The sequence below is a fragment of the Centruroides sculpturatus genome, unplaced genomic scaffold (assembly GCF_000671375.1).
Source record: "Centruroides sculpturatus isolate CEXI.00-Female unplaced genomic scaffold, Cexi_2.0 scaffold135, whole genome shotgun sequence".
NCBI classification, from domain to species: domain Eukaryota; kingdom Metazoa; phylum Arthropoda; class Arachnida; order Scorpiones; family Buthidae; genus Centruroides; species Centruroides sculpturatus.
Window position 1 is genome coordinate 567,551 of NW_019384343.1, and position 25,297 is coordinate 592,847.

General features: G+C 29.5%; 1 protein-coding gene across 1 annotated transcript in view; it reads left to right on the plus strand.

Moving 5' to 3' along the window:
* The first annotated feature begins 1,548 nt into the window (after window positions 1-1,548).
* The window catches only part of LOC111634882 (N-alpha-acetyltransferase 50-like), a 36,999-nt gene continuing 13,250 nt past the window's right edge, over window positions 1,549-25,297 (plus strand). The window contains exons 1-3 of the mRNA XM_023379722.1: window positions 1,549-1,675; window positions 19,852-19,991; window positions 22,371-22,490. Of these exons, the coding sequence (XP_023235490.1) occupies window positions 1,662-1,675; window positions 19,852-19,991; window positions 22,371-22,490 (274 nt within the window). The 5' untranslated portion in view covers window positions 1,549-1,661. The remainder of the gene's footprint in view (window positions 1,676-19,851; window positions 19,992-22,370; window positions 22,491-25,297) is intronic.

Below are 25,297 nucleotides of genomic sequence, written 5' to 3' on the forward strand. Positions count from 1 at the left end.
CTTGCAAATCTTAATATGAATTGTCCATGAAAAATCATAAGGATTCGGATTTGATTCGAGCCGGGATTCAACAAGGTATTACTAAAAGGGATTTTAGAAATATATTAAACTCGAAACTATAATGAAGTAGTTTTAAGTATACAGTAATTAAAACAATCATGAATCAAAGAAAATGTATGACTCAGAGTTATTTGCATTTTGTGCCATCACGCAAAGAAATTTCGATTTCTCAAAATTATTTTATGGCATCGTATCCTGATAAATGCCACAAGCAAAGAGAAAGAAAAGTAAATTATTAGTAAATAAACTAGATAAGTATTTTGTACAACATGTACAAGCGAGAATCGGAGATGTTGCTCTTCATTTCGAGGAACATCTTTGAATCTGAAAAATTTTCATTACAGAGATAGTAATTCACTATAGAAATACGTTGATTTTTTTCAAAACTGTATGACAAATATTATACTTCAACTGTTCGGCCGTCGATTACGAAATTCCAATCGTGCTATCCAATGATCATTTGAAATTTTCACCGTATAATTATGTAGAGGTAATATTTTACACAATACATCATAATGTATTGTGTAAAATATAGTGTAATTGATCATATAATTGTAATATAGGCTATTAAGGTGGAATACTCGATGATACATATGTTTCATGTGTAATAACACTCTGACTTTGAATCCAGAGATCAAATGTCAAATCTAGGTGAACCCTTGATTTTTCCTGTTGTATAGAATTACTACGTGTTCATACATCATTCAAATTAACAATTACATGATAAATCCGGATAATTTCGGGAATTTACTTAAGGACTTTTTAGAAAAGTTTTGTTTGGACAATGGACAAATGTATAGTACTTCGTACTTTTAGGCAATGCACTCCTGACTATTGCAATTCGAGAATAAGTATTGCATTTCGGCTTATTCAATAGTCCTCTTCAACCGTGTAACATAGGCTGCGTTTCCTTATGCAGCGAGAGTGTTGGCCAATTAGAAACCAGTTTCAGTGTGTTCGCTGTAAAGCGCTTCTCGAGTGCTGCGTAAAGAAACGCGGGGATATATACTGTACTTTCGACATTATGATATTACAATTAAAACATTTATAAAGAAAGAAATTTAATAAATAAATTAAATATACAATATTCATAGAAACCGATCATTGCTATATAACTAACCACGTACAACATTATAACAATGCCATCAAGAACTCTATTACAATATACATTTCGACTATCATTAGATTGAAATTATAGATTCGTAGTGTGTGTTGTAGCTATAAGAGATCTAATATTTTTTAAATTCATGTATAATGTAGAGATAAAGATTAAAAAACTAACGATTATGAAATTCTAACAGAGAAAGATTATTATTTTTATAATACTGTAGATATGGAAATTTTTTATTAAACAAGAATTCCATACTTTAATATAAAATTAATAATAAAAATATATCGTAAATTATTAATATTTTTTAATAAGTAGTAAATAATAATTTTAAAAATTATATTAAAATTTTTTTTTTTGAAATTAGGAACGATTTTCAAAATATGATAGAGGTCGCCACCGTAAAATTCTGAATGGCGGAAAAACTCGTTGTGTGAGGATAGTACAGAAACGTTGGTCAATTCAGTAATAAGTATAAATATATAAACAAACAATGACTAAATCAAGGTTAGTAGATTATATTAATGTATACGAATATAAATAATTTACTACTTTCTGTACACGTGATTATATTTGTAATTTATCTTCTAAGCCTATTTAAACGTGGAATTTTAAATATTTGCTCCTAAAAGCATTTTCTTTAAAAATATTGAATTAAAAAGTGATCATTTCTTTAATTTATTGTAATTTTTTAAACTCAAAATAACTAATTTTTATATATTGAATGTTGAATTGATATTGGATTTTATGTAAATCGATACACGTGCTCGCTGTGTATGGTTTTCATATTGAATTCTTTCTTAATATATTATTTAAAAGTTTTATGAAATCGCATCCAGGAATTAGCAATTAAAACAATAAATATTTGTAGAAAGTTGTCAATATCTAGTGATGAACTCGTTTGAATGTTGGATTTGAATGATGATTTCAGTTTCAATGAAAGAGCCACGAGAGCTTATATCTGGGCACAGAGTTAGACTGGGCTTCTTTTGCCATTTGTTTGTATATGGCAATGCAACTGATAGATCTGCCATGGAGGATGGCTCCCGGAGGACTTTCCGTGGGAAACTGGCACCTATTTAGGTGTCGCAAATGTGAAGAAAACCCGGAAAACACCACCTGGCCATGCATGAACTGGCGATTGACTACTGGTATTCAGTGGTTTTGTTTGCTTGGCTGTTTGCGGGCGAGTTTTCTTTGGACTTTGGGTAAAATCCCTGGCTATTCCTTTTGATGGTCTTACTGAGGAATCGTTCAAATCTGTAAAATTCCATCTTATTTTTTGCTAAATCTTTATAATTTCTCGGATGTTTAGCTCTAAAATAATGTAATCGCTTTACAGTTTTCACAATAAACATATAATTTATCTAGCATTTCGATACTTCTTCTGGCAATTATTTTCTTTAAAAGAAAAAAAAACATTTTCGGTCTCTTCATTGACTGTCTTCAGTTATGTTTGAGCAGAAAAAAAGGATTCGAAAGCATTTGCAAAAATTTGATAGAATTTTAATGAAGCTAATGATGTTGGAATGTTCTATACATTTCAAAATTTAAATTGGCAGATATCCAAATTGGCATTTAAATTTCTGAATGTATAGAGCACTTCAACATTATTAGCTATGTTAAAATTCTATGAAATTTTTTAGAAATTTTCAAATTCTTTTTTCTGCTTATAATACCTGAAGAGGCTGAAAATGTTTGTTTTTTTAAGAAAATAATTATTGGAAGAAGTATTGAAGCACTAGGTAAATTATTAGTTATCTCATTTTCAGCTTCTATGAATGTTTTTACAATAAACACAAAAAATATGAAAGGTCTCAAGCAATTTTTGAAATTGCTGAAACTGAAAGTGGTATCCATTGTGTCCATTATGGGAACAAATTAAGACCTACAATCTGAATAACTTTTTAAATTATCCATTATTTTTACAATATGATTTAGAAAACTGCTCAACTATCTAGTGCAGTTTTTGTCAACAAAGGAATAAAGTCCCACTTTTGTGGACAAATATTAATTTTTACTGAAAAATTTTGATTATAAATGAAATGATTTTTGTAACATTTTTGAAAAAAGGAAAAAAAAAAAGAACAAATGAATCATTTAAGATATTCAAATGATTTCAATAATTGAATGGTCAGTTATTTTTCATCATTAGTAATACCATATTCACAATACAGGGTGTTCTGCTCAAAAGTACCCAATTTTTATTTTCCATAAAAAATGAATTGTTTAAGATATGTAAAAGCAATAAATGGTATCTGGTGGAAAAACTCGTCAAGTTTTATGGAGATTTTTTTTTGTACTGCAAGATGATGCAGAAGTTAAATCGTGAGCATTATTATCTAGTCGGCTTTGTCACAAGAGAAAGTGCAAGTCATGGTCTAGTATGCCTGATAGTGTGGCAGCCAGCATCTCCAAGATCAGATTAGGAGTAATCTGATCTTGGATTTCTTTCTGTGGAGTTATGTGAAAGAAATGATTTATGCAACTTTGGCCAGAAACCTTCAGAATCTTTGGGAACACATCATTGCAGTCATTGCCACTGTGAGATAGGACATGTTGCAATGTACTGTACATAGCAGGAAATTGTCTTCCACATTGATGCTATTAAATTTTGTTGTGAAAAGTCAAGAGGATGGAGAGATAGAGGGTGATCACATGTCATATCTTGCGAGGGGTCAGTCTTAATAGAGCTTTTACTTGTTAGCATTTACAGTGTTCTTATAAAACTCATCTCTACCCTCAAAATTAAGTCTTTTGCTATTTTATAATAATTAAAAATATATAAAGTTTTTATAACAAAATCTCATAACAGATGGCACCACATGTAATATTAGTTATTTATTTTGATTAATAATACAAATGTTATTTTTAAAATAAAATCTCATAAAAGTCTGGAATGTTATGTGACTTGTTGCAAGATTTTTTTATTGTCCAATATGACTTCATTATTCCAGCCTGTGGATCAGTGGGTCATTTTAACATTTAAAGCATATTACCTACAGTATGTAAGACTTTTAGGAGGGAAAACAGAAGAGTTTTTAATAAAATTTGGACAAATTTGAGCATAAAAAAAAGTGCTCTTGAAGACATTTATGAAGCATGGAGAGAAGTTATGATAACTAACACAAGAGCTGTTGGCAAAAATATATTCCTGAATATACAAATGATTTCTGAGGGTTTGACTCTGAAATTAATGGTACCATAGAAAAAAATTATACAACTTGTATTGGCTTAAATAAGGGATTAACTAATACAGATAAGGAAAATGTTCAAAAATTGCTCCAGTCTATGATGATGATGTTATTGATGAAAGACATTAATCTGGCAGAACTAGCATATGAAGTTCAGGGTGATGATAAAATTAGAAATAATGAAATTAAAACAGCAACAAAGAAATACACATGAAAAGAACTTTATGAAATGCTTCATTCTGTGAAAATCTTAAGCAAAAACAAATGTTGAACATTTGGTGAAAGTGCCCTAGTGAAGATCTAGTGAAGTTCTTTCCCAAACTCTGTCTTGTTGAGTTGGTTTCCGTGTGTATCACAATTTGATATAGTGATCCAGATTTGATGGAAAGCACATCTCCACACTCAAGTTATACAATATTTACAGTTTATTTACAAATTCTATATGTAGAGTGTACAAGTTCAAAAACAGTATATACAGGATAACAAAGCGTGGTGCATCACGTACTAGATTGGCTTCCGGGAACTATTAAACTTTGGGGAGGCCTCAGTCAGCTTATGGAGTTGGCTCAACTGCATGATCTGTCCAGTCTCTGCACTTACCCATCCCTGAGATAGTTACCAGAGAAGAATGCTCTCTCTAAGCTCAGCAGGCTTCCTAAGTGCCTGAGACTACTGTGTTAACAGTCTCTTGCCCTTCTCCCCCCCCTTTCCCGTTTGCTCTGCAATTTAAGGGTTTTTGGACGAAAACTTCCAACCAATTACAACTCTTTCTTTTGTGAACAGCTTACACCCAGGTCTGCTGTTATCTGACGAGAGTGGAGCTACACTAATGTCTGCCACTTGTTTATATTTAGTAGTTTACCATATGGCAAATGGTCTATCATCTGACCACATGTAGGTCCAATTGACAAAGTCAGTGCTTCCTTTGTTTTCCCTCTGTTTACAAGTCAACACTACAAGTTGTATATTACCCAACCGCAGAAGGGTCCAATTGACAAGGTAGCATTTCTTTTGTTACCTCTCTGCTAAAAGGCCAATACTTTACAGCCCTAATAAATGAAACTGCCATTCACTGTTATTGAGTTATATACCAATTTTTGAAACAAAAAGTCTTCTCTTGATACATTATTTTTCTGAAAATAACTTGTATGATTTTTGTTTAATAATAATAATATTTAAACTTAAAACTACAGTAGTGTTCTTCTAGTCTGAACTAATTGGGACTGAGCCCAGTTCAGATTAGCCGAATAATTGAAATAATGCAGAAACAAGCAGTAAAACAGATCTGATTTATATAGATCCAACACTATCAATGACATCAATGCCCCATCCTGGAAAAGGGTGAAAGTGAAACGAAATTGGCAGTAGAGTTTGGAGTGGGCAAGGCCACAATAACTGACTGGAAAAAAATTGCACAAAGATCAAGCAGTTTTGGGCCTCTACTTCAGAAAAATCAGTTGAAAATCAACAAACAGCAAGGCTTTCAACATTTGACAAGCTTGATGAAGCCTTAAGCTGGATGTACACGTGGCGCAGCAAGGAAAAGCGACAATGACATCTGGTATTTTTGAAACCATGTCAGTAATTTATTTCAATTCAAACACAAATTATTTATCGTATTCATACAGACACTTGGCAAATCACAGAATTAAATTTTATTTAGTTGATTTTAATTCAAACACAAATTATTTATCGTATTCATACAGACACTTGGCAAATCACAGAATTAAATTTTATTCAGAATGACATCATTTCTTTTCACCACAGAAGTCGATTTTGTTTCGATTTTCTTGTGCCGCAAAAGTTGATTGAATTCTATCTTTTGCGGTGACCGCCGCCAAGATGTGTTTCTATCAGCCAATAACAGTTTGTCTGGTAGTCACGTGAGAAAATACAATCACGTGGTGTTTTAATTGTGTAAAGTTTGACGCAGTTAACCGAGATAACTAACATTCAACATAAAATAACATCAGAATAAAGAGGAAAGGATAATAAATTTAACACAAATAATCATATATAATTTAATTCAAAGAACAAAACAACTGAATCGTACTTGAAATAGTATTATTTATTGAGGAATAAGCATATTTTGTACACCAGTTCTTTATCGATCCAAGAAAATATCTCTAATCCAAAATCTTCATTCGAATCTTTGACAAAATCTTCTAACTAAATAAAGCAAGCCATACAAAACAAAATTTGTAAACACGAGGATAGCGACAATATCGATATCGTTCACCATCTTGAATACTGAATGTATGTGCCAAAATGCCGCGTGGCTGTGATGCCACGTGACGAAGATGCATTTGCGACACCCCTTTTCCTTGCCGCACCGCACGTGCATCTGGCTTGTGCATCTGGCTTTATTCACGTGGTTCACTCAGGAAAGAGAAAGGGGAACACCCCTAAGTGGACCTCTTGTTAGAGAAAATTTCCTCTTTGCCGACCATGTTTTGATTGGCGAAGAGGAAATTTTCAATAACAAGAAGTCCATAAGAGGCTAGTCCAAACACCGCTAATCCGAAACATTTCGGATTAGCAGTGTTTAGTCTAACGGGACTATACTGTACATTTAATTTATTACCTTCTTCTTATAAAGTACATAAATAAACATTTAGAGTCATTTTTAATATTTAAGGTTTTAATCATAATTTTGGTAACAATCTCTCATTTCCCAAATGTTACTCCTCTATTATCATGGTTTTGATTATTTCATTGCATTTCCTGGCAACATTAAATACAATAACTGGGATTTCCCTATATATGCAAACTAGTATTGTATGAAATAAATCCTAGAATACTAAAGGACCATCTATTTTCAGATTTTAATACAAATTTTTTTAGTTGCTTATTAATGAAATTCTCTTTATTTGAATTTCTAATATAAATTAATATTCTAATGCATATATTAAATACAATATAAATTGTTATTTATGCATCATTTTTATCGTATTTCAGTATATTGTATTATTATAATTATAATGATTAATTGCAAAATCAAAAACTTTATTATCATTGTGACTAATATAAATGTAAAAGTAAAAATTAACAGAAAATACTCAATAAATTAAGCTTCTAAATTTTTACTGTTTCTAGATATTTCCTATCATGATAATCGTTTACATGTTGGTGATTAACTAATTTATCATTATACTTACTAATAAAAATTCAGTGACACTGCAGTGTTTTTTATATTTTTCTTTAAATTAGAAGTCGCTGTGGATTTATATTAAGGGTTTAAATCAGTAGTTTCCAAAGTGGGTGCTACTGCCACTCTATAGGCGATGAGTAAATCTAAGGGGGCAAAAAGAAGAAAATGGGTGACAGGAGGGTGCTGGAGGAAAGTACCAAATGGTAACCATAGGTGAGGATTGGCTACTGACCACCTTTTCCTTTCCTCTGTTAAAACAGGTATGAAGAAATAGTGTGTTTAATGATTTGGAGAACAATGTATGGTAAGTTTAAGGTTCACAGAAAAGTTTTTCTAAGAATACTTCCAAGCCTTTCTCACAAGGGAAAATGGGTTAGGAGTGTTGCGGCATTGGGTATAAGTTTATGAAACCAAGAGACAGTGGCTCGGAACAGTTTGGGAATCCCTGGTTTAAATTATAAGTGTTTCCCAACGTGGGTCAATTCAAAAATGGACTTGTCCAGAGTTTAAGTTAACCCTATAGCCACTGTATATGTTAGGGTGGGCATATGAATTTTAGAAAGGCTTAGGTGGGGCATAGCATGAAAAAAGTTGGGAAACACTGAATTATAAAGTAGTTAATGTCAAGGACAGTAAAAGTTGGTATTGCTCTCGTGGAAATACGATGTCATAAGATAGGAAATGTCATTCCTAAAAACAGTGAGAATTTAGAGATTTAATTTATACTGTTTTGTTAATTTTACTCATACATTAATATTTATTTAGGCTGGGACATACAAGTATATAAAATATGTTAATACATGTGTTGTAGCATTGTTTTCTATTAAAGAACATACATATTCAATGCATGTATTTTTTAACAGATATATATTATTTTATTGACGTATTCAAGCTAAAACGGATGTCAAGACTTATCAATAGATGTTGTTGTATACAATAGAAGAGAATGCAAGTGGCTGGCAGCTTGAGCACAAAATTTGTCTGTTTTACACAAAATGTTGAATAAAACTGAAATGTTAATGTGTAAAGTTGGGAAAAGTTCATTATTAGGAGATACTGCACATACAGATACAGATTACAAGAACAAAAAAAAAATCTCAGCATTGTATGCTCAGGAAGATAATATATCAGAAGCAGTTTTAGTTGCTCTGAAATAGTGAAAACACTTCTCAGAGCTTTCTCTAAGAAAATTTAAATATAAAAATGGCCTCACAGATGTTTACTGTTTATGGGGTAAACCTACCACTTTCTTTGCATTTAGTTTTTAAATATTTTTTACGAAATAAGAAAATACTAAAATTTCACTAGCATCCATTCTATCTGATTTTTTTCAAATACTTCCTAATATTATGATGTTTAAGCACTGTCAGCAGAAGTAATTTTCTGCAGTGCATTTGTCGCATGGATGTATAGTACATTATACAGTTATGTTGTCTAAGCAACGCTCATACAAAAGTATGTTTGTCATAATGGACATACTTTATACACTCACGTATGTCCAACTTTATTGCAATTATGTTCAAATTGATTATTGAGTTTTTGTTTGTAGCTTAAATCACTATAGTAACTGTTGCTACAAGAGTATAATTTTATAATGATTGATGCTAATGTTATGATAATTATAGTTTTTGTCTAACAGTAGAATTGCATTTTTTTAAATCATTGTTGTTTTTTATTACTATTACAAGTTTAAATCAATGTAGTAAATTGACTAAAAAATGTGGAGTTTGGTAAAGGGATCAATTTTTATCAATTTAAAGTTGTTTTTGTTAATTAACTTGCAAGTACTAGAATTTATGACAACAAAACAATTAATAATATATCTATTGTAAAGGAACAGTATTCTATAATGTTAATACAACTCATTTCACAAATCTTAATGCTGTAAAAATGACAATCTGTATCAGAGATTAGTTGAAAATTTCAGTTAAATGTAATTTTTGCCTGAAACTAAATAAATTTTATATTAAAAATATTTTACATGAAAACATAATTAAATAGTGATATGATATATATAAATTATATAATTTTAAAACAAAAATTTTCATTTGATACAACAAACCAAGACATACACAAATATCAATAGTAGTGGATATGCTGAGTACTCATATTCTCATTATAAAAATGAATCTTACTTACAAATAACAACCACAAATATTTCAAAATAAATACATATATCATTTGCTTAATTGAAGTAACATGAAATATATAGTATACTGGTGTATAAGTTGACATTAAGATTTTCAGCTCAGATTCTGATGTAGACCTACAACTTTAATTTAAATTGATTCTGAAACATACAGCAAGCTATTGGAAAGCTAAAATTGAAATTTGGATGCAGAATAAGGTAGTCTATGGGTAAAGTGCATAATAAAGCATAATCACTTTCATTGAGATCTTGTCTGTAATAACTTTCAACATATGATAAATAAATATTTTATAGTTCGTATAAAAAGAAATGTACATTATGCTACAGCTGTTGGATACAGTATGCATTGTAAACGTTCATTTATACTGAATTTTTATTATTATATTAGTCTCTAAATAAGTTCACCAAACCTGAGTTTTATTTGAAAATATTGAATATTTCTAGCCTGCTGGTAAGTGATGTTAAAATGCTGTTTTACTTTATCATTCAGCAGTAAAGATTCACATTTTATAACTGTCATATAATTTGACTCCGTTCTGGTCATTTTTTCAGGCTTAAAAAGTAGACTTATACACAGCTAATTAGTAAAAAAATTATTTACAGATAATTGCCTAATTGGAGAGAGACAGAAGTTAAATTTCTTAATAATTTACAATTACACTATAATAAAAATAAATTACTAGCAGCAAAACAGTTGTTGATATAATAGTGATTTGGCATTAAGATTACAAATATTTGAAAACTTTTTATTTATATAAGCAAGAATTATTTATATTATTTTTTAATTTGATATTATCTGAGGTGTAAAATATTTCAAATAGCATGCATTTGTTCACCTTTGCAACTCTATATCAACTAGAATCAGTTTCAGTTATTTTAAGACTGGCATGTTGGCTACATAGTGCTATTTACATATTGTAATTTGGCTGATATTTTCTTAGATATATTAGGAGGTTTACACTGAGTTGCACACACCTTTATCTGTTTATATAATCAAATGGGAAATAATATAGAGAAGTTATACATTTTATATATTTTTTAATGAAATTTGCTTAATAATTTTATTTTGTTTCTTTAAAAGCAAAATAAATTCTTTTTACTAAAAAATAATTTATTTTTAATAGATTATTATTATTATTTAGACATAGAAAGCTTGATTCCTAGTCTGATTTTATATTACTAGAATAAATATCTTAAGTTAAATAAAAGAATTCAGAAAATGTTTGCATTTTTGCTTATATAATATTGTGATTTAAGTGGTGTTATTTTATGTTTTTCGAAGATTTCTGATTGTAAGTATTTTACTACAAATTAACATTTTTATGCATAAAAATTAAAATCTTATAAAAGTTGTTGATTTGAAAAAACTTTTCTTATTTTATATCTGTAGGTTTGACTTTCAATTAAACTTTTTATAAAAATAATTTTTTCTCATAAACATAATTTCTATATGACATGATTGCATTGTATTTCATCTACTGAAGAAGATAATGAAGTAGATAGAAAGTGATAAAATATATCAATTATTGAAAATTATTTGGATTGTAGTCAACTTCTTGATGATGCAAGCTACAATCTATCAGTTTATCCTTTTTTTTTTTTAAATAGCTGTGACAATGTGATACTCCTGTTTCTTCCCAATTCTCTAGAGGTGTTAACTTATTAAGAGTAATGGATACTTAAAAATAAACACTATTTTGAGGGAATATTACATATGCTAAAAATTCGGTTACTAAATATAAAATTAATTTGACGTATTTCCATCTTTTCCGTAAATAAAAGTTATCAAAATGTTTTAGGATGAAATATTTACTTTCTTCATATTAATTAGACAAAAGATCTTTTCAGTGAAAGAACTAAGTGTCATCTGATTAAAGTCTTAGAACTAGCCAAAATTCTATATTGATTTAATGACATGAGGAATAGCAAAAAATTATTTATGATGATTATTCTTTTAGAGAAGAGTAATTTTTAAATAAAAATTGAAAAATTTGATGTTGGTTTAACTTCTTTGATAGTCAGTGAATTAAGTCAGAATAGCAAGTGGTATGTTATAAGGATTAGGGCAGTAAATAGATACCCACAACTGTTGTAAATAATCAGGCTATAATTTGGAAATAATAATTATGAATTACAAAAGAATTTGACACTAGAGCAAATGAACAAAATGAATTTGACTAGAATGCATTTCCAGTTGGCATCGTAATAACCAATGATGGTTATACCGTGTTTCCCCGAAAATAAGACAGTGTCTTATATTAATTTTTGCTCTGAAAGATGTGCTATGTCTTATTTTCCGGGAATGTCTTATTTTTTCCATGAAGAAGAATTCACATTTATTATTGAACAAAAAAATTCCCAAGTCAAACTTAGACGAGAGTGACGTATATCCGGTCGTGTTGAACTGAACTTAAATAAAACCGAACAGAACTTACGAAGATCCCGTGCTGGAGTGGACTTCCCACTCTCGCTTCAACTTAACTTTTTTATAGCGTCGACATCGGGCTTGATGACCAATTAGTGCTTACTGAACCGTAGCACTATGCAAATGTCATGTGGCGTGATTCTCGGCCGACCAATTAGCCATCACCAGCCGTAATGTTATGCAAATCTGTGATTCCCAAGCTATAGTTTTATGCAAATCATGCTGTGTGGTGTGATTGTCTGCTGATCAATCAGTGGCTGTACTTTCAAAAAGCCAACGGCCACTTTTAACCATCTGTCCATGACCGTTACGACTAAAAAAACTTTGCTAGGTCTTACCTTTGGGGGGAGGCCTTATATTTAGCAATTCAGCAAAACCTATGGTAGGTCTTATTTTTGGGGAAACACGGTATCTGAAACTTACATACACTGGAAGAGGAGATCATGGTAGCGTAACTGGCAATGCGTCCGCATCGTAAGCAGGAGTTGTGGGTTTGAGTCCCGCTTCGGGCCAATTCTTTTCTTCCTATTTAATCTAAATTATTTAGTTAAATAATTTTATATAATAAGTATTATAATTATTAATTTTAGTATGAGATGGTGCTTAATGCCTCCCTTTAGTGTCAAATTCATTTGTAATTCATAATTATTATTTCCAAATTATAGCCCAATTATTTATGGCAGTTGTGGGTGTCTATTTGCTATGCATTGGATTTCGGTTGATGTTTATATTTGATTAGGGCAGTTTAAACACATTTTATGGTTATTGTACTGGATACCTGTGCATTTCAGTATTTTTAATGTATTCTTGAAGCATAAAACACATATGTTAACTTAGATGAAAAGCAGTTCAAAATGAGTTATGACATTTATTTCCTTAATAATTTTATTAAATACTTTACCTCAAGATTAAAGTTTCTTCATATTTGTTATTTAAAATAAGCTCTTGCAATTTAATTTATCATTTACATTAATCCAACATAAATAACATAAAAATTGCTATTATATATGTCTTTGCATTTAGATTAATGATATAAAATACATTAGGTGTTACTGGAAGTTTATAAGTGGTGTAGTTAATTTGTTTAAAATGTATATAAATATAGTTCAGAAAGCCTAAATGTTGTATACATGTAATATATTTAATAAATTATCATAAATGAAATAAATTACCACTAAATATCTTGGCAACCAAATGCATTTATTAAATTGAAACATTTTCTGTCAAGTTGGACCATTCTCAGTAATCAGACAGAATAGAATGTAATGGCTGAAAATGTTTCAATTAAATAAATGCATTTGGTTGCCAAGAAATTCAGCATTCTTTATCAAATTGGCATACCGAATTTGGTAAATTTTTATGATTTGTCATAACTATTTGTAAGAAAGCAAAGATATTTTTGTTTATTAATGTCAATTATAATATGAATTTTTGATTTATGAATAAAACAGATTACATGTTTTAACGTTTTAAACTATGTATCAGATTTATTACTAGTATACTATATTTTATACAGAATTATCTGTACTATAAACATGTTTTTAATACATATAATAATTGTTTTTATTTTTATATAGGTTTTAATTTAAATGCCGACTAATGAATTTACTATTTAAACTTTTTTATTACTTCAGTAATAATAAGTTTTTATGTCAGCAATAACGAAAGCTCATATTAATCAATAGAAAATTAAGGATTTTCACTGTAAATCAATTGCTGTTTATATTACTTTTTATTTAAATTATGGAATTTGGTTTTGTTTAAGTTTTTGCCAAGTTCCTTAATTTGATTGATTAAAATTAATAAAAGTAAATTAGATAATTGTACAGTTTAGAAATAAAATTTAACAAATCAATTTTTATATAATTAAAATATACTTAATTAATAAAGTATATATTAAATTTTCTCAGAATTTTATCAATATAAAATTTGTAATTTTTAATGATTCGCTTGTAATAGTGTTTTTTCACCAAATGTCAAAATCAATACATCTGTCACATATACAAGATTATAGAATAATTTAGCAGAAATTATTTTAATAAATTTACCAGATGCATTTTGCTTATTCTAACTGTTTATAATGACGAAAAATTTGTTTTAAAATATTTTATCTTTCTACTGTAATAAAAGAAAATCATTATCTGTTAAACAGAGAACAATCTATTCATAAGGAAATTGATTTTTCTCCAGTTGAATTTATATAATTAACATATGAATAAGTAGCATGTATGATTAAGCTTTTTTATTAAAATATGCAATTTTTGATTGTAAAAGTTTGAATTTCTAAAAATAATCTGTATTTTTTAATGTTGTCTATAAAATTCATTACATGTTAAGATCTGTGTAAAAGTGTTTTAAAATATTGAAAATATTACTGAAATACATAAAATCAAAAATACAAAAATAAAAATATATAATAATAAAAAGAAACAAAAGCTTTCAGATGTAAATTCATATCAAAGTATATAAAATTAATGAGCAATTATTTATTGTGACATCGTCACAATGCCACTCATTAGTGGTTTCTTGCCCCTGTACATCATACTTTTCTGTTAATAATAGAGTTGTGCGAGTCATCTATCTAAAACCTTTGGGGGAAATTTTTTAATTGAAATAACTTGACTTCTGGTTTGTATCTAGTTAATCTGGGCTTCCTGCCCCTAAACTTTCTGTCTGGTCTCGTCTTTCATCTATCTAACTCTGTTCTTGAGACTAAGGAAGGACGGACGACAGTGGGAATTTATAGGTCTACAATTTTTTCAAATTGTACTCCTAGAAATTTATTGATGAGGCAGACAAGAAGTCTCTAAATAAAGGTCTACTCTGCCATGAAATTGTTATTTCCTGATGGTGTATGAAAAGAGATTAAGAATAAGGACACTTTTAAAGTTCATCCATAGAGAATTTGTTATAAATGTTAGTTCATAATAAATTTATTTAGAGTTACAAATGCTACACATTTTAATAAGAACTAAATTGTAGATAGAATTCCAAAAAAATTTATTGAGAATAAATTTACAGAATTAAAGATGAGTGGTTATTATTTCTACTTTAAGTATTGTTTTTAGTTTTTATATACAAAGAACTGACTGGTTAGTTGGTTAATGCAAGGCATTGACATATCCTGCACTGTGGGTTTCATAGCTGGTTTCAGTTATGTCTGTTATGACGGATAGCTGGATCTGACCTAAATTATATTTGGCTCATCTAACATGGTAAATTATGCATAACTCATAATACTAATGAAACATTTTGATATTCTTGATGAATAAAAATGTAACAGATGCTTAATAAATATTTCCTTCTGGAAATAAAAAAAGTATATATCAAATTTATATTTATATGAAGATGAACACTGATTCAAGTTGTACAAAATAGTTTATTTTAAATGACGAAATTAATTTAATTTAGTAAATTTTTTAATAATAAATGAATTAAAAACTTGTTTATTAAAATTATTAATTATTTACCATATAATAAGTTTTTAAACAATTGCAAAAGAAATTGTATGTGAAAATATTTAAATTAAGAATGAGAAAATTGATTACTTTTAATTCTCTTTTTTGAGTAAGTATCTGAATTATCAGATTATTTTTATGGTAGATTTTGAGTCAATTTTTAATTAATTAAATTACAAATTTAATTAGTATTAATAGAAGCTCTGGTTACATAACTATCTACTTTTAGGTTAAATTTCATAATTTAATTAATTAAAAATTGACTTTAAATCCAACCAGAATAATACTGCAATTTGGATTGAATGTTAAATCATACTTTAATTATGTTGTATGCTTTTTTGAGTATATTTTACAGACTTTAATTTATCAAAAACAAAAATAAAACTTTAATGGCCTCATTAGAACTTTATAAGATACAAATGTTCCAAATTTCAGCTGTCTTAAAATAAATCATAGTCAAAGAAAGCATTTTTTCTTCCCAGAAAGTTCAGGACTATATATTTACAGATTTATTGATGATACTTTTACTTAAATTAAACTAAAATTAATGAGTAATTTCAGTTTTATTATTCAAAGTGTCTTCAGATTTATTTAAGAAAAAATATTTTAAGAAATCAGTAAATATTTGTATGGTGTTAAATAATTCATAAGCTGTTTTAGAAAATACTTTAGAACTACTAAAATAAAACTACAATGTACCAGAAAGTGAAATATCTGAAAAATATTACAATTAACAAATTGCTTTAAATAATTTTTATCAGTACCATCAGATGAGATGGTTCAGATGATAGAATCATATCATTTATCTAAATCAATTAACACAAAAGCCTAGATACCATCAAAACTTCACTTACAATTCACACAAACATTTTAGTCCACATTGAATTGGACATCTATGGCCTAAAGACGTCCAGTTGAATGTGGATGAAAACATTTGCGTAAATTGTAAATGAAAGTTTGCTGGATTTGGGCTTTTTTGTCTGTTGATATAATACATTTTAACCAGCATTTAGCTGTTGTCTATATCATTTATCTTTGGGAAAATAGCCATTGTTGTCTAATACTTGCCAAAAACTTTGTAATTTTAGTTGAAACAATGAAAGCTCATCAATAAATCCTTCCATGATGCTTGTTACTGTTATCAACAACTTTTTATAAAAACATTTTCATCTTCCTTTCAGCCATCTTCAATTTTTATAAAGTTGTTGGTAACTGTAACAAGCATTGTGGAAGGACTTATTTAAAATTATGGTTTTAAGTTTTATAGATTTCAAGGATTATAAAGTTGAAAACTTGTTACTGTATTATCTTTTGGAAAATTCCAATATTAATATATAATGTTAAATCAAATTTAGAATTTTAGAGATGAAATTCAATTTGATAGAAGTTTCAGTTTTAATCCAATGAATATTGCAGAATTAATACTTTTCAGTACAGTATTAAACAGTTCAAGTGAATACTGTGAAGAAGCAGAAACAGGATATAGTCAAGTTTCATTTTTGAAAAAACAAAAAATTATACAATTTGATGATATTGCAATGAAGACATTCTAAAATTATTTGTTTAAAACTATTTTATTAAATAACACAAAATAAACTAGTTTTACATGGCTTACTTCCAAAATATTAAATGGATTTTAAATCAAATGATTATATAGCTGCCAAATAATTACATAATTATAAATTAAACAATAGAATATATTTGATTAATAACAACAACAACTTGATACTTTACAATTTTAAAATTACTCTGGGTAGATCTACAGAAAATTGGAAGTAAATCATAACAGTTTCTGAAAATGTTAGAAATGACTTTTTGTTAATGTCTAAAATGTTATATATTTTTTCTCTCTTATCATTAACTAAAAATATTTGATTGTGTGCTACTAAATATTTAATATTTGGTTATACATATCAGATGATCATAATTAAAGTATTCTTAATGCTATCTAAACAGACATTCAGCAATCCCACTGCAACCAAATCTGGTATGGTGACATTTCAAAACATGAGTATGAAAATTTTCATGTCTCTTTGGAACTGCAAGCACCAGAAAAACAATTTTCTTGCATAAGTACACATGTTGTAGCCAAGTTATGGGTATGAAAGAGGCTACAGCTGTTGAATATCATTCGTTACAATGGCCATTACCTTGTCTAAATGCATATTTCTTGTGTAGTACTTGTTGTTTTCATAAAACAATTGTAATATTGCAGCTGCATTTTGGAAAATTTGCTGTCATAAGAATTTATGCTAAGACAAGGGCCATTGACTCTACAAGCTCTCAAAAGAATGATCACAAGAAAACTGGATGACTAGGAGTTCAACCTAGTTGAGGGCACAAACCTATCACTTCACAAATAATTGAAGATATTACCACAGCTGTTGTTGAACAATTAGTGAATAATGTGTTCCAGTAGCAAATGTGCAGTGTCACAGTAGTTGGGTATATCCTATGGCATAGTATGAAAGGAACTGAGAAAGTTGGTACATTGTTGTTTGCATAAGATCAGCTACGATCAACAGTTACTTGCTACTGACAGGAAAACTGGACAAAGGATTTGCTATTCCACCTGAGTGGAACAGTAAATACTTGTAACTGTTGCATTAGTACTTCAGAAAACTCTCTTGTTTACCATTAGATTTACTGCATTCACCTAAAGTTAGTCAGGTGTGGATTCACACCTGATACATTTATTCTTGGACTGTTCTTTGAAAAAATTAGTTTCAATGGGCCTATGATGAGCTCTGTGATCAGAAGTATCAAGAGATGCTCAACACTTTTGCATGAATTAATTGTGGTGACAATGTCTCCACAATTACATTCATGCAAGATGGATTGCCTCTACATATCAGATACAGTCGACCCCCCTATAACACGGTAGATACGTTCCGTTCTTTATGAATCCATTTTGTATGAGTCCTTGCCAATCACAGCCCGGCACGTATGCACTTTACGGACTACGGCTGTTTGAAAGGTTTTCTTCCATAAAATTAATCGATTCCTAGACGAATTTGACTCAACATTTCCAAAACACATATATTTTTTGGGAATAACCTGTATAAACTATACTATAAATAAAAAATTGTAGGATTACTTACCGAGTGTGCACCGTTCGATGTCGCCATTGCTTAAGCTTGTTTTCATCGCGGAGCAGTGCACCAAATGGCGGATGCGATTTCTGATAAGTTATTTTTCTGCGAAAACTTCGTTGAACTTTGGAGACATCATTAATATAAATAATTTTTATGGCCGTTGAATAAGAAATGTTTCTTTCACAAGAAATGTATAAAATTAGTGCTGTATTAGACTTACGGTACCTAATTTACATACTGTACAGACGATAGTAAATTCAACTTACTCACCTAAACTCTCCATAGCATGGCGCTGGATGGCGGAAAGTATATATATAATTATAATAGTTACAATAAATTAAGTTAATATATAATTATATGTACAGTACGTAATTTATATATAATTAATATATAATTAAATGTACAGTACTTAATTTATATGTAATACTGTACAGACGATAGTAAACTCAACTTACCCGCCTAAACTCTCCATAGCGTGGCGCTGGATGGCGGAAAGTAGTTCGGCTGCCCGATGACGTTTTACCAAATTATAGGAGTTTTTTTACCATGTTTGTACGAATACCGTCGCAATTTTTTCTCCTTCATATAGGAATCCAAACTATAGGAACCCATGTTATAGGGGAGTCGACTGTATTGTGTACAATAGTTTGTGACATCATTTCACTAATAACAGAGTGATTAGCTGTGTGTTTTCTATCACCTGCCAACCTCAATCTCAAGATCTTAATTCATGTGATTTTTGTTTGTAAAGACTCTTAAAAAGTGTGATTTATCAAGGACTTTTTGCAAATTTAGCAGCCTCAAAAGGCAGTATCATACTTTATTGAGAAGAGCACAGAGGATAGACTGATTATGGTCAGCTGTTCACTTTCAAATTTTACATTTGTAGGATGAGGGCTACATTGAACTGCTAACTAAGTTCTCTGTACAGCATGAATGTTTTGTACAAATAAAATGTTTGTTGTTTACAGTGCCAAAAGTGTTAGCGATGAGTTTTGATACTAATTTTTGTTTTTATGAAAATGTCTTGCAAATGAATGTCCTGAAATGTCACCATAGCCTATTTGGTTGCATTTGGATTTCTAAATATAATTTCCTTTTTATCTCAGTGTGATAGGTAGGTTATAAATGAATTTTTCTGAGTGTGATTTACTAATTTTATGTAGTAATTGTAAATGTAAGAAGAATTCTAATTAAAAATCTATTTTCAGAGGAGGACGAATAGAACTGGGGGATGTGACTCCTCACAACATCAAACAGTTAAAAAGATTAAATCAAGTTGTTTTTCCTGTTAGTTATAATGACAAATTCTATAAAGATGTTCTAGAAGCTGGTGAACTAGCAAAGTTAGGTAAGTTATAAAATTTATAATTTAAAATATAAATTCTGAAGAAGCAAGAATTGATTGACTGACTGTTGATAAAATTCAGAATTAAGAATGCTAGTTATCAGTTTTAAGTGAATGTTATGGATGAAATGTTTATAATCATTTTGATATCCTTCAAGTATTTTAAAGAAAAACAAAATTATTTAATAAAGGTGAGAGCATTTTCAATTCATTAAAGATTGATATTTTTATTGCTGTTTGCTTTGTGTCTAGTTGTATCTACTGATTTCTTTACTGGCTATTGAGGCCCTTATTACTAAACTTGTCACAATTGATGCAAGAGAGGACAATGCACTCTTCTTTCAATTCCCTTTATTTGAAATTAGTATGCACTTCAGACTGTTAGTCTCTCATCAGCCAATTTTTATCTATATAAATAATTACTCTTGTTATTTTTTAATAAATAATAAACCAACAAAGGAATAAGAATTTACAAACTGAATAGAAAAGAAGTCATATGTCATTTTGTACAACAACCCTATGGGAAGAAATTTAGGAATATGTTAATTTATTATAAACCTATGTAATGTAATTATATTGTCATTACATTGTTGGTTTAGTATTTATTAAAAAAATAACAAGAGTAATTATTTATACAGATAAAAATTGGCTGATGAGGGACTAACAGTCTGAAATGCATACTAATTTTAAATAAAGGATATTGAAAGAAGAGTGGATTGTCATCTTTTGCATCAATCGTGACAAGTCTAGTAATAAGGGCCTCAATAGTCAGTAAAGAAATAAATTAATATTTTTATGTAAGATATGCTTGTAACTCTATTCCTTCTCCAATTCTAATAGAATAATTGATAATATTTGATAAAACAATCATTAACAAGAACAAAATATTTTAATTACAAGTGTAATGAAGTTGAAATTTCCATGTACTCTGATTAGATGGCTTGTAGTCTCCACTGTCTATTTTATATGTTTCATTAACTTTGTCTTCATTTCTTAAGAATGTGCCATTCATTTTAATGCAATGTGTAGTTTACTAAACTTTATCTCTACATTACAGACCCTCTAATGGTGATTACAATTTTATTTTACTCTGTTTTACTTATTTTCTGCTTGTTCATTGTATTAACTAACTATTGTGTTTTGCCATTAAATAAAGAAATGTCTGAATACTTAGTAACAAAGAGAGAAATGGATATCTAGTGATTCTCTTATATCAGTAAATAATCAAATCAACACTTTAATTTTATTTATTTTATTTTATTCCATTTCATTTAGAATTATTGGTTGATGGACATATAAGTTTATTTTGCTTTCTAGCATCTAGCACCTTAATGTTATTTTAGGAATGTAGATAGGGTGACTGGTTTATACAAGAACAAGGTATAAATTTCCACCAGAAGAAATAATGAATAAACTTTTTCCTATTTATGAGATTTTCATTTATGAGAGGCTTTTGAGAATGATGTATGCTAATAAATTGGAGTGTATAGATAAATCTGAAAAAGAAACTATACACACCAAATGCCAAAAGCCAGTTAAAGGAATAAAAATATTTACTTATACAAATGTTTTTGTCCATTTGTAATGAACATCATCAGGTATTCCATAAGGAAAACAGAACAAGCAATTGAACACATGTCAATACTTATTGCCTTGGTAACACAAGCACAAACATGTACAGCCTTACCAAGATAAATTAAAAATTGTAATTTTAAAATTAAATTGCCTATATATACGTGTACAGAAATAAAAAATAGAACAGAAGTCCTAGGAGAGTTTGAAACATGCCCTTCATGCTGAAGAAAGTGTATTGGTTTCTCTAATGCATTTGATTGCTTGTTCTATTTTCCTTACTGAATACCTGATGATGATCGTTACAAACAGACAAAACATTTGTATAAGTAAATATTTTTATTCCCTTTACTGGTTTTTGGGTATTTGAGTGTTTAGTTTTATTCCAAACAACCAATTTTATTGCTATGGTGAATAGTGTAAATAAACTTTATATAAAGAATATTTTTTATAATTTTATAAATTATTTTAATAGTATTAAAAGATATTTTAGTATAACTAAAATTAATGTAACTTATTTTAAACTTTAACATGTTTCTGCATCATTTGACCTTCGTTACAATGTATCAGAACCAATTTTGTATCGTTTTGATGCTGGAAGTTTTTGATAAATTGTATGTGCATTATTTTTCAGATGTCAGACTACCTGGAAGTGTAATAAACATTTTTGAGAAAATATTTTATTTCTTGGTTTCTTAATTTCCCTAAGAATATTTAATTATAGTTGTTTTTCATTACTTATATCTTATATTCACTTAAAATAAGTTTATTATTACACAATAACAATTAAATGTTTTTCATTTTTTTTAGCTTATTATAATGACATTGTAGTAGGAGCTGTTTGTTGTCGTATAGATACCTCAGAGAATTCACGACGTTTATATATTATGACTTTAGGATGCTTGGCACCGTATCGACGCTTAGGAATAGGTAAATTATTATTTACTTTTTATAATATCATGTAAGACCAATATAAAAACTGTTCATTAAATTATTCAGTTTCAAATTTTTTTTGAGTTGGAAATATGATTATTATTTTATATTCAATGAAAATTTTAAAATTATGTATATATATATATATTATATAAATGCATTCTTTTGTTATATAGCTTAAATAATATATAATCAACAATTCAGTTCCAGTTTCTGTTAATCAATTACCCAAATTCTGGAATTTTCAAGCCAAAAACTGCCTACCTTTAGACCTCAAAAATCTAGTGTTTAGGTAATTGATGTAGAAATACAAAATGCATGGGTAATTCAAAAATTAAAGGCAATTTTTTTATTAGTCATGTAATATACAAGTTGATGCAAATTAACAATTTACTTTTTGACATATTTCCCGTTACTGTTAGACAGGGCTGTGGAGTCGCGTAAAAATCTACCAACTCCGACTCTGGCTAAAACACCAAAACTCCACGACTCCGATTCCACAGCCTTGCTGTTAGACACTTGTAATGGTGGTCCAGAAACTTACAGATTCTGCCAGAGGAAAAGTTCTTTGGCTGGGCATGTAGTCAATTGTTCGCTACCACTTTCACTTCATCACTAGTGAATTTGTTACCATGTAGTGCTTTACTTAGAAGTCCAGACAAGTGGTAATTAGTGGGAGCAAGGTCTGGTCCATAAGTGGATTGGGAAGAATATCAAACTTGATCTTTTTAATGGTTTGCATAATTCTGGAGGCAGTTTGAGGGGACACATTTTCATGAAGCAATAAAATCTTCTTGAACAGCAGTCCTTTGTGTTAAGTGTGAATTGCAGGCTTGAGAATGTCTTCAAGTAAGGCACAACATGTGCATTGTTAACAGTTTGTCCCTGTTCATGAAAATCCACAAGAATAGGCCCTTTCATATTCCAGAAAACAATCAACATGATTTTTTTGGTAGAGAGAAAAATTGCAAACTTTTCATTCTGGTAAGCTTGGGTGTTTCCATTGCATGGTTCATCTCTTGTTCTTGGACTCATAATACCTTCTCACTTCTCATCACCTATGACTCTCCTTGCCAAAACACTGAGATCTTCATATTACTAGCATTCAAATTAGTGTGCAACATAAATTTGTTATTGTTTAGGTGCCATCTTGTGCACATTTTCCATTACTTCAGGTCATCATGCATTATTGTATGCATTATTGATCCAATGCTGATATCCAAATGTTGAGAAATTTAGGCTACAGAAATTCAGCAGTCTTTGATCATTGTTTCAGCTCTCGTCACATGTGAAGTCAATTTGTTCTTCCAGACTTGAACTACTTTCCTCTGAGACATGCAGCCACTTCCATAGTGTGCCAAATTCTTTGGTGGATTTCTGTTGGTTTTATGTTTTCTGCCTGCAAAATGCAGTTTCTGGAATACACTTCCTATAATGTGTGATTGACAAGTGGAGCTTCCACCTTTCCAAGGCAATGGATGGAATGATAATAAAACAATTGCAGTAACAAATGCTTTAGCAGATTTGCCTGACACTTGTTCATGTACAACATTTGCAGTTTACCTGTATTTACAATAATGGCACTGGAATTTTTGAATTGCCTTTAATTTTTTGTATTACCTACATACAGTATATATAAATGCAACCTTTTATTATGTAGCTTAAATAATATGTAATCAACAATTTAATGTCAATTTCTGTTAATCAAATGCTGGATTTTTCAGTCCTAATGGTAGGCAAAAACTGCCTATCTTTAGGTCTTGAAAAATCAAGCATTTAAGTAATTGATACAGAAGCACAAGTAATACTTAAAATATTTTAAATAAATTTCTAGAATAGCATTGGAAATTACATCAATAACAATTAAATTTAAAATTGTCTTAATTTTCACTTTAAAAGCTTGCAAATGAATGTGGTTATCTACAATTTCTCTTGGAAAAGAAATACATTAGATTGATTATTGCAATTACAGATGTTGTTAACAGTTATTTTGTGTTAAAATACAGTGATAAAAAGCCGTCTTTTCACAATATTTTTTTTATCTGATAACAGAAAATCATTAGAGCCAAAAGATGTAATCTGGCAAGTATCTGGTTTTAATCTAAAATTGGGTTTATGGGTGCCAAGTTTGTTGGGCAGGCCAAGGTAGAAGTAATATCTGTCATGTTGAGAAGTCTAGAACACTCCTAGCAACATGTGGATGGGCATTGTTCTGTTAAAATACAGCTCCAGAAATGCATTGAAAGAAGGGTATGACTTCAGACCCCACAACTTCCCTGATGTAGCAGTTGCTATTGAGATACCCGCAATTCTGAGTGCGATCCCTCCCCTCATTTACATACTTATTTGCTAACAATAAACTTTTTCTATTTGTCTGACAGTCTATTTTTCGACAATACTCGCTAACCTTTTACATTATTCTTTTTGACAATTTTCGGGATGTTTTTATTCTTTAAGGTTTAGCAAGGTCCTAAGTTATGCTTGTGGGGTCTCCCCCCCTTTTCTTGGTGTGGACTTACTTTTTTCCACTTGGGAGCACAAGTGCGTGCGAGTTTTTCCTACAGCGCTTTTCTCTCGTCGGTGAGTTGGTTTCTCTTCTATTTTTAAGTTTCTAAGGTGAATGGTGAGGAAACCTTCATCCTAAGAAAACATAAGCTTCAAACGAAAATAGAATAAAAGCAAAAATAAAAGTAACTAAAAATAATGCTTGGACTTGGTTCCTTACAATATGGAAATATATATATATATATATGTGTGTGTGTGTGAAGTCACTTTAATCGTTCATTAAATTATTCAGTTTCAAA